Raw genomic sequence first — 16,035 nt, forward strand, 5'->3', positions numbered from 1 at the left:
TACAAAGAGATATTTTAATCACTGAAATAATAATAATAATAATAATAATAAAAAAACACAAAATATTTCCAAAAAAGTTTCCTTTGTTTTTGTTTGCTATTTCTTTGTTTGGGCTTTTTTCAGTAGTATAAAAAGGAGGCTGACAATAGGGCGATCTTCTGTCACTTTCATGCACGGAAGCAAAGAAAATGTGTGAAACATCAGTTTTCCAAGATTAAAAACAAAACTCAATAAAAAAAACCCAAAATCAAAAACAAACCAGAACACAGAACAAGAAAGAAGTTAAAAAAAACCTGGAGAAAAGTTCATAGACTTAAGTGTTTAAAAATAATAACTGTTAAATCAAGAAAAATGCAGAAAGATTTTCCCCCGAGAATTATTTTTATGTAGCAGTAGGAGAAAGAAGGATGTGTATGGGCTCAAAGGGGCAGTAGATTCACTTCATTCACAAAAAGATATTTTCTGTTAAAAAGTAAAAATACCAAATATAAAAACGATGTACAAAGGACAAGCCTTTGATTAAAATACTCAAATGGTGGTAATAACAGTGATTTGGGAAAAATGAGGAGCAGAAAAAAATACTGTTAGCCTATACAAAAGACAGCAGATCGATAGAGGCGCAACTGATGTAGTGGAGGCAACATACCATCTTCATCTGTCCGAATCAATACTGCTAAGCTCTCTGGGCCAGGTCCAACATCAGTGTGGGCAGTCACAGATATCCGGTACTCAGTCCATTTTTCCAGCTGTTCCAAAAGGTATTGGGTACTGTCCGAGGAAATTCCCAAAATTTCATGGGGCTTGACATCTTCTCCATCAATCCCAATGTACTTGATGGAGTATTCAGTGATAATGCCGTTCTGCTTTTCCACTGGTGGAGGTTTCCAACTTACCAAAATGCTAGTGGAGCTGGGGCTTGTGCAACTAATGTCTTGAGGAGGAGCTGATGGCTCTAATTTCAGTAGTGGGTTAAAGGAGGATTTGAGTGAAAGGAGAGGAGTGATTGAAAAAAAATGAACAAAAGAAAAAATAAAAATAAATAGAAGGCAACCAAATTAAAATAAAAAATAAACCAAAAAAGTAGAAACTTAAAATGCAAAATATCAGATAATCATATGCACCTTGGCTTATTAACATGAGGAAACTGAAAATGAATAAATCAACTAAATGGTGAAAAAGGATGTAGGGGAAATACATGAAAACGAAACCTCAAAATAATATTACCTACCTGTAATTAAAATTCTTCTTGAAATTAAACAAAAACGTGATACTTATGACTACGGACCTACCCTTGTAATAACTGCAGTTAGTGCAAGTTATATTTTAAATGATGTGTGACATGTACTTATTTACAAATTTGGACATATCCCCTTGCAAGTGGGCTTACACTCTTTGAGAATATTTATTTTCTTTTAACAGAGCTCTAAAAAACTTGCAATAACTGCTAGAAGTTACTCCAAAAATCACCAAATATTTTTGTAGCCTCCCCGCTCCCCAAAACAAATGATCAATTTTTCAGCTTTCTTTTTATAACTGAGTCTGCCTGGAACAAGTCAACTGCAAATAACGTTTAAATGGAAAGCATTTATTCAAACATTTATTGTAGCCAACATACTGGAAGCATGCAGTCAATATAACATGAAGAAAGTCTTAGTCAAAGATTTACCTACCAGGAAAAAGTGACAGGCTTGTTGATTCTGACTGTAACTTGTACTTACCCTAGATCAGATGTCAGTTTTTTTTTTTAAACTCCTCTTGGAGACACCTTTGCTAGCAAAGAATTAAATCCTACCAGTAATTTAGGTAACTTCTACAGGAAAAAAAAAAAAGAATCTGCCCCCAAATACTGTGTCAAGAAAACAGGAATTCATTTTACAGAGAGAATCCACAACCAAAGCAGATCAAAAAAGTGAAAGATTCTTAATTTGTGCTTCATATCTTTTCACTAGCACCAATCTTCCAGAGCAAAAGTGCTCACCTCTGCTGATCTGTACTCAGAGGAGTCCGTCAGCACATTTACCTTTTCCAAGCTCCAGAGCATTTAAGCATGTATGCCATTCCATTGCTTTCAATGAGACAATTCAGGCGCTGGAAGTTAGGTATGCATTTATGTGCTTAAATGCACATGGACTTAGCAATGCGTATGCTTTATTAGTAAGTGAGACCATCTGGAGCACCAAAAAAAAGGAGCCCTAGTTTAAATTCACTGGTAGAAGTAGTGGACATTCACTCCTTTCCTATTTCTGCTCTCCCTCTTATAGGGCAAATACACATTTTGGGTGCAAAATCTTTTTCTTTCTTTCTTTCTTTCTTTCTTTCTTTCTTGGTCTATTTTTTTTTTGCCATTTCTTGAGGTAAAAATAGAAATAAATGATTTGCTGGTATTTATTCTAGGTGCATCAAACAAAATTAAAGCAACGGAGAAGGCCTAGGACCCTGCTGCGACCTATTGTATTTACACATGTATCTTTCCGTTTCCCACAGCTCTTCTGCAGGAATCAATGGCTTTCTACTCAGTATGGTACTCTGATCTTCCAAAGGGAAAACACGAGGGAATGTAACAGCATTTCAACTGACTGGAGGAGGTGGTTGGGGAGACGGAACAGAATTTTCTCAGTTGGGCCTTTTTTTTAAGCTAATTTAGTAATCAAGTACTCAAAACAGGCTGGTGCCCTTCTACCATGAATCTGTGCAGGAAATAAAAGTATAAGTGAAATACCCCTTAAGGATCTAACACATGAAGAAATAAATCCTTATAGTATCCTTCCCTGAAACCAAGATGAAAGGCCACAAAATAGTCTGGTGAATATTGCTAATGAACTGATGGAATTTTAATAATTTTTAATCCACTGTGCTCTGAAAAATGAAAAATATTGCAGTTATGTAACTGAGGATGTTCCGTAGCCCACCATATGTAACCAGTTTTATTAACACTGTATACTCTTAAAAAACTGTATATTAACACTGTGTATTCTTAAAATACACAATTTTTAAACCTACTGCAATTTTTTTCAGCAAACATGGTCTGCTTATATATCACTGAAATGAAATAGATTTTGCCCTTGATTTCACCCAAACTAAGACTGACTCTGATCCTAAAAAAGGCTTGACTGATTTCTCTTCCTACATAAACCTTCCAAAATTGTGTACTATCTGAAGACACGAGGCTGAAAAAAGCATAACACATTCTTACATTCCAGAAGGGTAAAATGGCAATGGTTACACACAAACTTGGCCCCTAAATATTTCTTTCATATGCACAGTTTGAGCAATGTTCACCAAATATGTTATAAAAGAATGAATATTTTTAGTAGTTGAAATGATTCCCAGAGCAGATAATCACCTTTTTTTGCATCAGATTATTGATTCTAAATAATTAAAGTCAAGAGGGACATTGTCACTGCCTCTACAACTAGTCTTGTGCTATATAATAAGGTCTTTTATGTTTATTCAGAATGACACAGAAAGGCTTTTGGAAGCCCATTTAGTTTTGGTTAAACTGAAGCTCTACAGCACTACTTCTCTAGTTATCTGAATTATTATTAATATATAACACTAATAAAGAATGATGATGTAATCATATCCATCAGAGACTGCAAACTAAAAAACAGCATGTTAACTGAGAATCTGAATTTTTGTTTTAAATAATATCACTTTAAGAAAAGTTCATTTAATTTTAAACAAATTAAGTTTTAAACTTGTGTAGTGTAATGAAAACTGTTAAGAAAGCATAATTTATCAGATAGGAGTAGTTCTTCAGGATGTCATCCTTGCTTACCTGATCATTTTAATTAAGTTTTAATTTAAATATTTTAAAATACATATATGAATCCCTGACAAATTTTTGTAGGCAGATGTGATGAGTTTCATCATACATTGACATATGCTTATGTTCAACATAAGCATCCAGTCAGAATACAGTTTTTCTACTGATGCCAAAATGATCAAACATCATAACAAACCTATGCAAAATAATTGGTAACTAAAACTCAGAAGGACTAGCCATTACAGAGGAATAGGTATGAGGAAATTTTTTGTACAATCTGAAATATTCAAATTGACCCACCTACAAAATATTTGTATTACAGGGCTTTGCTGCAGGCTTAACCTAGTATTACAGGAAATCTGCACACTGGGCAGGGGAAATTTTAAGGATAGATGACTGATACATCTACTGTGTGACAAACTATTATGGCATAAAAATAAAAGATTACTATGACAGCATAGCATTGTCTTCTTGGACACTGGCATTTTATACAATAAGTCCTTTCCTGATGACATGTAAGAGTCACTCATGTATTAAGCTGACCACAGTATATCTGTAAAATATGTGCCTTAAGCACCCTTTTGCTGTGTTAAGCATCATGAGTGCTGTATTTTGCATCATTCAATCTTTTCTTCTATTGTTGTTCCCCTGGGTTTCTGAGAGGCATCTCTTCGACAAAGACAACAAAGCAGAATAAAGTTAGCAAGGAAAGACACCTACTTGACTGCATGGTTCTGGCTGAGATTTCTGCTGTGGAAGCGCCCAGGCCTTGTGGAGAACGGGCAGCTAGGCGGAATAAGTACAAGCTGTTTGGCTTCAGCCCTTGCAGGCGATAAGATGTAGTAGGCTCAGTGGAAACACGTTGCTATAAGTTAAGCAATAAGAGAACCAGGTGTCTTGATTAATATTCCATGATTCTGAATTCTATAAATTGCCTATAGAAGAAATGCTTTTACATGCTGATGATAGCCCCATTGACAAGAATCTTAGATTTAAATTCAAGAAAATGAACCACAACAGAACAATAATAAAACCAAAAATGAATACATTACTTATGACAAATACACACTAAGAAACAATTTTTTAAAGTAGGCAGCTTAATAGGTGAAACTTATAGACAGAAATAATGCTTGAGTCTTTGAGGATGTAATAGCTCTGTACAAAGTATAAAAGGCTTTTCAGATACTAACACATGAACAAAGCCGTATTTATAGTTACCTCTTCTGGCAGTGAAATACAGGATTTTATGATGCGAGTAATCTTGGATTTAAGGTTAGCCTATAGTTAAATTTGTGTTCAAAATCTTAAGAAGCAAATTATTCCAAAGCGTAAGACATTAACAGGGGCCTGCCTCCTATTTGGAGGTGAAACATAGATCTTCTGTCCCTGCCCCCAAACAGTACAGAATATGCCTATGCATCTACAGCACATGTGTGAAGCTGCCATAAACCTCTGCTCATTTGAAGCATTAGCCACAAGACAAGACTGCAGGACAGCACTGACACTCTCCTGTTACCTCTTGAGACTACCAGTTTTCCTTTTGTGGGGGTCACCTAGCAATATCATGCCTTTTTTTTTTTTTATCATTCTCCAAAACATCTCTGTTTCCAGACCTTCATGGAGAAACAGCCTTTGAGAGCCAAGACCATTACCATCTGAAACTGCACTCAGCTTCTACAGATGACTTTTTGCAAACAACAGCAAAGTTTCCACCAGCTAGTGGTCATCAAGGATATTTTTTGATGTATACACACTCAAAGTCTACCATTAGGCTGACCGCTTCATTTAATAGACCATTTAATATCAAGGTATTCATACTAAAGAAAGGAGCTAAGAGATCAATTCTAAAGCATTTAAAGTTCAACTCATTTAAAAATTTAAGATAATTTAATAGATGTACAACATTTACCTCCTCCCCGTGCTCCCCGTCTTTGTAAACCAGTTCATAGCTGGAAATAGTATCAGAACGTGGAGGTGTCCAGGAAAGTAATATACTTGTTTCAGACTCAGGTTCTGCTTTGAAGTTCAATGGCTGACCAGGCACTAAAGAAAAAGAGTTGAACAGTGTTGCCCATTGTTTATTTGTCTCGTTCAACACACATTTTTCAAACCTCTTAAACTATTACCTGAATATTTCAGACAATACCAGTTTTATTGAACTTATTGAAATTAAATAACAAATTATTTAATTGAACTATGAATTAAATTAACCTGAACTCTGAAAAAAAAAAATTTATTTACACATTACAAATTTCCAAGGATTTCAAATAAACCTTTCAAACTGCGAATAATGCACATACAACTGGAAAGCAACTGAACAAAAGTCTGGTGAAGAATATCAGAAAGTTTAACCAATGTGTGAAACGGAAAATGCATATAATATATAGGCATATGCTGGAAATGAAAGTTTATATAAGATGGGATGGAATAATCAAGAAGAAGGCGTTAAAAGCATTACATGTATTTCCAAAAGCAGAAATGGTTTGCTCAGCTCACAAGTAATTCAGGTACTGAACACATCCTGCTCTTCAAGAAGGCATTAAATATTGAATGTTTTACAAGCATTAAATGCAAAAGTGTCTCTTCAGTAATGTCTTCATTAAGTGGCATATTTCCATCTTTTTGCTGACAGATATTTTTATCAATATAGCTGACTTTCTAGTAACAACCTTTTCTAATTGCAATAACTGAAAATGGAACTTCGAATCTGGCAGTCAAGAAAAATCTTTGTTGTTAAGTCTTGTGTAATGAGGTCACAGAAATTATCCAGACTAAATGTTACCCTCATTTACTTTTGCAAATCTACTGCAAATAATGAAGTTGACTGGGAAATGACAGGAAAATATATCCTGCCATTGGAATGCACAGAATCGTTTTGGCACCCAAGTTCTAAAACATTAGTATCAGTTAATAGTGCTGTTGATAATGTATGAAACAGTCTTCCACAGCACTTCTAGTTTTTCAGGAATAAAATGCACTATGCCTGATTTTTTTCAGAAAAATAATGAAATATGATTCTTAGCACACACTGAGAACAGGTGTCCTAAGTAGGATGCGATAATAATGATTGTTTCACAGTCACTTTTCAGAGCAGAATATTATTCTATATAAGTACTCTTCTTTTGTACACTAACAGATTTAAAAGCACCAGGGAGCAGAAAGTAAAAATAATACACTTTTTTAATTCTTGTCTTCCCCAGATTGTTTTGTTCTACAGTGTCACTTCGAGTATTTCACTACTCTTGTATATGCTGGCAGAGGTTTGATAGCTAACATTTAAACATACAGATAACTTGTCAACATGAGGTAAACATTCAGTCTTTGTGGAGCTTGCCAGCTCTCCACCATTCACTTGCATTTTTCAGAAACAGGACAAAATAGAAAAGGAAAGATGCAGGATAATGTTGCCTATTTCTGAGGGAATGAGTGAAGAAGAACAGGCAACCAAGTCTCCTTCTTCACCAGAGAAAAAGGAGTAATTGATTATTTTTCTGAAAGACAACCTGGTGTAATAAGAGATCACTTCATGTGTTCTACAAAGTCCCAAAATGAAAAAGATCACAATAAAAAGCACAGGGAGCAATTACAGCAAATATCAACATAATTAATTCTAATGGAAAGACATTTAATCTCATCCTTTTAAAATCAAATGGCTTTAAATTAACAGGGAGAGACAAAGATAACTGAATAATTCCTAACTTTGAAACAGTTTCTAAAATCTGCTAGGTCAAACTTTCACTCCACGAGTCCATAGCATACAGTTGTATAAATGGATTTATTAGTTGAACGTTACAAATTTTTAGGTGAACTGCTTTTACAACTCTCCTGAAAAACAACCAAATTGAGGCTGATCATAGCAGCAGATTTCCCTTTAATTGAACACAGTTCAAAGTAGACTTGGAGTTATACTGCAAGCTTGCCGAAACTTAACAATAAAATCTGGAGTACAGAGGCCTACTTGGAAGTCTTTCTTTGCCAAAGGTTTTTTCAACTCCACGGGTGTCTCATGAAACTCAAGAGGGTACTTGGGACTGTAGGATTTTGTTTGGTTCACCTGATATGATAACACTGACTTGTGGAAAAAATACTTTGCTTCAATGAGTATGAAGGAGTAAGGAAAAAATTATTTCAGCAAAGAAGATGAGCAACAAGGCTGGCATTAGAACATCACCTTTGCTTGGAATCTAGATAGTGCCTGTAACATCTGCTGGTTCTTTGGGGGTTTTATCAAAATAAGAACAGAAAAGTAAAAGCAAAAGCTCCTGTCAACTATGCAAGCTTCACAAAGAAAAAATAATTCCCATATATGAAATGCCAGCTCACAAGTCTGTGACAGATCAGAAAGAGGTCTCATCAATTTGATAAAATCAGCACAGGTGTCTTAAAAAACAATTTGAGTTGTAAGGCCTTCTCATGTGTCATAAAGCATGCACATTGACTTGCTTTCCTTCCCCAGGTTCCTAAAAGGTCAAACAGGAGTTTATGTTATCTGTCTTATGTTCAACATCACTATCAGTGACCCAGAGGAGGGACGGCAGGAATGCTCGTCAGGTTGGAGGTGACACCAAACTGGGGGAATAATCCAGAGGGCAGAGCTGCGTTTCCCCCACTGAGTCGGGCCGAGCGACGGGTGCTGTCTCCATCCTCAGAGGGTGTCCAGCCCTGACAGGGTAAAGCCTGGAGCGACCTGGTCTGCTTTCACAGCTGAGCCTGCTTTGGGCAGGGGTAGACTGGAGACCTCCTGAGGTCCTGCCAGCCTGAGTTGTCCTGTATAGATCGTAATGTATATGATCCATATGTGATCTATAGGTATGTGAATTGTAGAAGATAATCAGGCAGTAAATGGCCAGTTAAGTGATCCATATGACCCTTGGTTCATAACCATTTGTTATAATAATGAAGAGGACAGCAGATGGAGACTACCAATCATAGAAAGAAGGGTATTTCCCGTCTCTCTGTAAAACTGTGTTGCAAGACCCTTGTCTTCAAAAATTACCTCTCCAAAAAAGCTTTATGATCCTAGATCTGCAATTTACTACTATTTTATAAGAAGCCAAACTGACCATTAATTGGACTTTCCCAAATACTGTTTGCTGAAATTATATCTTGCTGCAGATCCTAGTCTCCCCTGATATTCTACACCCACAGTTAGCTGAAAGAATTGAGAGAGGAAAGAAGTGGCACAGAAATCCACATAGCTCCAAACAGATAGAGAAGATGGAGAAGAGAGACAACAAAACCACAAAGTCACAAAACTAACAAACTGTATTAGTAATAAACTCACCAGCAAAGAGTGTAAGGCTTAACCCAAAGAACAAGTACCAGGTAGGAAAAAGGAACAATAACTTTTAAACAATTTAGGATTTATGACTAAAACATAATATCTCTTCAAGTTCAGAAAAAAATCAACAGTGACATATAGAAACTAAGCCAAGCTGCAAGAGTTGATTCTTATCTTTCTCAGAGACAGAAAAAAATGTAGGGAAACTGGAAAATCCATGAAAGTGGGCCTTATACGCTTGTTGAAGCTCTAACTACACATAAAAGTTAAATAAATCACATCTTACTTTTCATTTTAGCGATATACATGGTCAACACAAAATGGAATTCTTTTGCATGAACTATCTTTAGAGACAATATTTCAGTACTATCTTTTTTGCTTTGAGATCAGTGTGCTCTGTAAACATATATTAAAATCCATAGCTTCACTGTGCAGCAAGTATCCTTTTTCTTATTTCATGCTTATAAACAAGACATAACTTATGCAGCACACACAATGATACACAATGATTGAGGGACAGAAGAGAGTCCAGATTTATTCTTTTCAAACCCGTATGGTAAATTCTACACCTTTGCTTGCCTAGTCCTTTGCGTTTACTGCTGCACAACCAGAAACAAATGCAGAAAGCTATATGATTGCTGGACTTCATCATACATAAATGGCTCTATATCCATCTCTGGTTCATGTGACAGAACAGGATCATAAAATAGACTCTCAGAGTCATGTCCCTCTTGCTTTGAGAGGAACAAGGTTATGACAGAAAAGCTCTTGCAACTGAAGATTGAATGTGCTACACATCTTGTTTTTGTAAAAAGATATTCATACTTTTTGAAATACCAGATGAAATATAATGAAAAAATATAATTGGATAAGTTATTAATTATTTGTGCATACTCCTCTCCTTCTGTCTTCTGGCTACTACAGAAATAACCTATTCAGATGAGTCTGGAGATTCTTGAGGCTTACAGTTCTGCAGTATCAAACCCAGAATGACAGTATTAAAAAAAAATTAACTACAGCACAGTTACAATGTCCAAAAACATAGCACATTTTGTCAAAAATAACCTGAAACCCATAAATCTTTGGGTTTTTTTTTCAAATAATATGTGTAACTAACAGTGAGGAGGCTTACAAAATAATATAATATAAATGTATTGGTCTGTCTTGAAAACTGAATCAGCATTTTCTCATCTGAATGATTAGAGAACATAATGAAGAGAGGAAAAAATATTCTTCAGAGTAGTTTGGTCATGTGACCCACTATTTCTACACAGTAGTAATGGAGTTATCTTGAATTTATTATGAGCTGCCCTCTTCCATACTCAAATTCATGGTCAGAAGTAATCTGTGCTGCACATTTCCTAGACTCATCAGCATATTTTCCAAATCAGAATTCAGTACACCTATTAATTCAGTGCCTGCAGGCAGGTATATTTTGAGTAAGTCACCTGTTTTTTTTCTTCTCTTAACTACTTACTCACTGGATCAAAGAAAAGAGAAGCAGAATGAAGACAAAATGCCTATGAAGAAAAATAAAGAAAATAATCTACCAAATAAAACATATAAAACGGAAGAAAAAGGTAGACAAGACTAAGAAGATGTGAAAGTGAACGAGCAAAAAAGACAGGTGAAGTGGGTTGGGGGGGGAGAACTCAAAGCTGTAGGAAAGGGGTCTTGGCATGAAAAAATAAGTAAGTAAATCGAACACTTATCCTCACTCAAAACCAAAACCCATTTAAACTTGAAGAAATAAATAAAAGGAAAAGAGAGGGGGAAAAAAAAGCAGTGAGTTAAAAAGCTTTCAATGTAAAAATTATATTTAAAGAAGACAAAGCAACCTTGAAACTTGACTAGAAAAGAAGATACTATAAAAAAATCCCATGACCACACACTATTTTGTATTCTAACCAGAAGGAAGAGAGGAAGTATACAGGGTAGGAAAATCACTGTGTGAGGTTCTCAACATCACCATCTCAACATCATGGTGGCATTTAAGTGAAATAACCACATGGAGTGGACCACTTACGCAAGTTAACAGTGCTTTGAGAGTAGAGGGCTATCAAAAGCTAAAATACTCTTTCTACATGATGAGAAAGGTTCTTTAAGGGGAATTCTGTCACTTGAAAAACATCCTCCACCCAGCCTCAACTCCAAAGTAGCCGAACGCCAAATCTGTGCTAGCTGCATGCACTCACCCTTTCCCATCCAGAGGTCCCCTTCCATGAAATGCTTGGCTACGAGACGAACCTCACGGTGGAGTTTCAGATGTGAGGTTTCCCCGTTCATGAGTTCATGAAAGATGTTGAAAAGTCAGGCTAAGTAGGTAGCTCCCTACAACACAGCCTCTATCACATTCTCTTCATCTGAATTTCTAATCTTCTTTTACAGTAAGAACCCCCAAACCACTAAGTCATTTCCTTTAAGCTAAAGCTCTGTTGACGTGTGCTGTAATATTTCTCCCTTTACATTCATCTAAGAGACAGTCAGACACTTGATCTTCCCATTACTGTCCTTTTTTAATACTTTCAAAAGCTTAGGCTTTTATAACAATATAAAATAAAATAATGTAATAATCCTCCATTGCCAGTCCTCAACCAGTCCTTGGCTTAAAGCTAATAATGTGTTTTATATGGTAATTTCTTTGTTTAAATATGCATATATTTACAGATATACATGTATTTTTCAGAATTCTCTCTCTCTCTCTTTCCATTAATCTACTACCAAATCGAGCTTGGGATATCTCTGACTCTCCCAATTTCTGTCTAATCTGGGAAGCTCAGAATAAAAACAGGATTCTCTAAATTACTAGAGTAACTATACTCTCTTTGCACATTGAAATAAAAAATAATAAAAAATATCCCAAAACAGACATCCAGTTTAAAGCTCAAGAATTTTTCTGACATGCACAGGATAAAGTATGTTGCTTAGAGAGTGCGTGTAGTGATCATAGTGAGCAAAGAAAGGAAATGTGAGAAAATACCTAAGAAGTTTCCTGGGCAGCTAAATACAGACCAACAAAACTTTTGTTTTCAGGTGAAGCCAAGTACAGTGGCAAGATATATTACAGTAAAGCTTACACAGATACATCTTTATTCCAAAATCTGGTGTTTGCGTGTCAGTTCTCCAAAACAACACACAGTGCCTGACTCTGCCCTCAGCAGGATCAGTCCCTTTGGCGCAGCATGCAGAATCAGGGCATCCTGAAGTGCAGCGTGTGGAACTGCGCTTCGCTTTTCCATAAGGCTCAGCTCTACAGCTGGTTTTGATGACCGAATTTCTTGAAACGCTGTCTTTTTATGGTAGAAAAACACTGCTGAAAACAGCAGGGCAAAAGGACACGGCTTTTCCTTAAAGTGCTTAAATAGAATACTTGGGATCAGGTTCTGAACATAAATTTGTATATTTTAGTGTCTGGTTGTTTGAAAAATGCTTCCTTCCCTTCCCCCCAAATTGCATGTTTCTAGTCTACACATTTATTTAGAAACCTAATTTTCCTTTTCAACACAGTTTTTGGCTGACCTGCAAAGTGAGAAGATCACACTTACACGGTCATTTCAAAAGAACCATTCTGCTGTACTAAAAAAAAGCAGTTTTTCATGAATAGGCTTCTTTAAGCAAAATTCTTAATTTTTATAATCTCTTCCTCCAAAGATCAGAATATACATAAGTGAGAAATTAAGCTATCAGTGGCTTTAAGTGACAGCTGTCAATCAGGTAAATTGTATATTAAATATAGGTATTGCATATTATTCTATATACACTCTAATATCCCCAAAGCAAGCATTGGTGTCCCATATTTACTGTGATACACTTATTCCTATTTAAGTCTCACCAAAGGAAAAAAACTATGAATCATAACCTAATCACCATCCCATTTTATTCTTATCCTTTTACATATCTTTCTATTAAATCCATTTCCAATTTTTTCTTGAAATGTGTGATTTACTATGTTTATTTGGATGACTTTCAATTGGTGAGAGACTTAAACCAAAACAATTTTATCTAGATTCAGATTACAACAAATCTGGAAGATCAGGGTATTTTATTCTGCAGTGTTCACTGAAGAGAAACTGCCAGATTGAAAGACTTAGCCACTTAAAAAAGATAGGAGAATTTAAATTTTTTGTTTATATTCAGCACTGTTTTTTAAAGATACCATGAACTGAAGCACTTTCTTACCTTCCTTTATCTTGTATGACTTTAAAAATTCATATTCTTTCAAGCACTTACTATCAGCACTTAAAAATGCCTCGTTTGCTACTTTTTAAATTGTTTTAAACACAATCTCACATAAACAATGTCAAGTCAAAACTGTTAGGAAGTTGAAAACACTTGCGTTGAGAATCCCTCCTGCATTGCTAACTTTATTTTATATATATATATATACACACACACACACACACACACACACACACACAAACACACATATATATATACATATACATATAGCAGTAACCAGAAACAGAAGGGCATGTCTATCAGCTAGTTCTGTAAGTGTTTCAATGAACAGAGATTTTCTGCAGTGACTTGGGCAAGACAAGTATCTTGGGCCAGCCCAGCTGAGCCTCACTCGGTAATCATTTTTAAATTGCTCCACCTTTCTCTGGAGGAGCCACTGACAAACTCTTACTAATCTGAGAAGGTTCAAGGTTGTAAACTTGAGCATAGATGAAGAGCTCACTAAACTGTGATCTTAGAAGCTTTTTGCACATGGATGCAGAATGAAGAGAGTCAAACTAGTCTCTGATAAAGGATACAAAAGCCAAAATTAAAATACGGTGTACCTATCTGCATGTGCATATGTACACACAAATGCACATGTACGTATGTAGGCACCACTTCTGCACAAGGAGCTCTTAAAAAATTAACTCAGTAACTTCTCATTTGAGATACTACAAAAGGCAACACCCAGACCTTTGTGTAATACAACACTTACAAAAATTCCAGGACAACAGTTGAATTTCTATTATTCATTAAATACATGTTGATGTCCACTTTGACTCAACTGATTTTCATGCAGAAGTAAAGACTGGATCCAGTATAACCATGTTCAGCTATACTTTAGCAACATATATTTTTTAAATTGAGAGACTCTGTACTTCTACAACAGGAACATTCTAGTACTAAAAAATTCAGCTGACTACAAGTACCATTATATAATGTTGTTAGGCATCACTGACCTACAGTAATATTTCACACACCTTTCTCTAAATCACTAGACAAAGGGAGCTTTTATTCCTTACTGCTGCAATAAAACATTTCCTGCAGTTTAGCTCCACCAGAATTTCTGGCTTTTGATTTCATAAAAATTCTCTGCAATGTATTTCACTATGCTTGCTAGCATTTTGCTAATAAAACTAATTCATGGACCTAAAAGTCCTGTAGAGAAACAAAGCAGCCTACCTGCAAACATAAAGAAATGGTGACCTTGTTTTCTACCCAGAATTGTTGTATACTCTTAGTGGGGAAACTAGGATTTGATCTATAAATCAAAATGCACAAAAAATCTTTACTCTTTTATGTTTTCTGTGTTTTCAGAACCTTGCCAATTATGTGAATATGCATGCAGCCCACAAATATTTTAGATTTCCAAAACACAATTCACTAGAGTGAGGTAGCATAAGGGACCACCCCTAACTAATCTAAACAAAAACCAACATCGTAGAAAACCTTTAATGAAATCCATGAAAAACTACTTGACAAACATTGCTGGTGCACAACAGCACTGCCAAACAGCAGCTACAACATTTGGACACCTCCAGGATGACAATCTCCAAGAGAATACTGTTGCTGCAGTTAAACTTCTTGAGACTGATGAAAAACTGAAAGATTGGAAAATTAAATGTGTGTGAGGAGGGATAAGGTCCTCTTGTCCATGAAAACTTGCACTGTGGAATTGAGAAAAGGTGATCTGTGAAAGCAGCCTGAGTAAATTGTGGCTACCCTTGACAGGAGTTATTTCTGAACATTTGAAAACTCAAACACAAAATTTCTGCATGTATTTAGGGTTTTTTGCTCAAATTCTGTACACTGCTGACTTACCTCCTGTTTGAGTGATGACTTGAATGTCACTAGAAAGTGGTCCATCCCCAACAGAAGTAAAGGCAAGAACCTTCACGGAGTATGTTTTCTGGGGCACTAGGTTCCCAATAGTGGTAATATGGCTGTCGGCCACATTGTGCTTCGTCCAGCTGTTGACATGTTGGGTGGGGTCCATGGTATAATAAACTCGGTAACCTTGTATTTGTCCATTCGGTTCCTCAGGTTCTTCCCACTGTACCAAAATGGTGGTAGAGCTCAGCATACGGGCTTGCACATTGCGTGGTGCACTTGAAGGTGCTTGCTCTGATGTTCTGGTTGACACAGGCTCACTGGGAGGGCCTCGCCCAATGTTATTGACTGCAACTACCCGAAATTCATATTCTGAATAAGGGCTTAGGCCAGCTACGCTATAGCGTGTTGTGGCCACCCCATCAATTTCTTTATATGGCTCCTCAGAGTTTTTGGGTTTGTGTTGGATTATGTAGTAAGAGACTGGCTCAGGGTTTCCAGAATCCCACGTCAAGGTTATGCTAGTTGCTGTGCTTTCTGTCACCACAGGTGTTCCAGGAGGTTTGGGTAAGGCTAAAGACAAACACCAAAAAATACAATTAAGACTTCATAACACCAATTATTACATTAAGAGACTAAAAAAAAAAAAAAAAAAAAAGGAAGATTGAAATGGAGAGGAAGTGTTCCTTTATTTAGAATTTAAGTCTTGCACAGCAAGCTTTTGGCAGTAGTGATTTATTCCAGAACCCTATCAGAACTTCAAGTTCTACAATAAAGTGATTCGATATAAAGCCATGATATTGACTTTCACACAAGGTCTCTTAAGCATACACAGAACAACAACCTTACAGAGACAATGCACCATTACAGTGTGATTCTTGGATGTGTTTGGAACCCTTGTTTTCCAGTCATTCTATGTATATTATACTTGGACTCC

General features: G+C 36.1%; 1 protein-coding gene across 1 annotated transcript in view; it reads right to left on the reverse strand.

The window, feature by feature from the left end:
- PTPRD (protein tyrosine phosphatase, receptor type D) overlaps nt 1–16,035 on the reverse strand; it is a 283,005-nt gene that overhangs the window by 116,562 nt on the left and 150,408 nt on the right. The window contains exons 10-13 of the mRNA XM_026083567.1: nt 15,090–15,671; nt 5,676–5,809; nt 4,487–4,631; nt 647–952 (exon numbers count right to left, since the gene is read on the reverse strand). Of these exons, the coding sequence (XP_025939352.1) occupies nt 647–952; nt 4,487–4,631; nt 5,676–5,809; nt 15,090–15,671 (1,167 nt within the window). The remainder of the gene's footprint in view (nt 1–646; nt 953–4,486; nt 4,632–5,675; nt 5,810–15,089; nt 15,672–16,035) is intronic.

Source organism: Apteryx rowi, unplaced genomic scaffold, assembly GCF_003343035.1.
Source record: "Apteryx rowi isolate R43461 unplaced genomic scaffold, aptRow1 scaffold_61, whole genome shotgun sequence".
Taxonomy (NCBI): domain Eukaryota; kingdom Metazoa; phylum Chordata; class Aves; order Apterygiformes; family Apterygidae; genus Apteryx; species Apteryx rowi.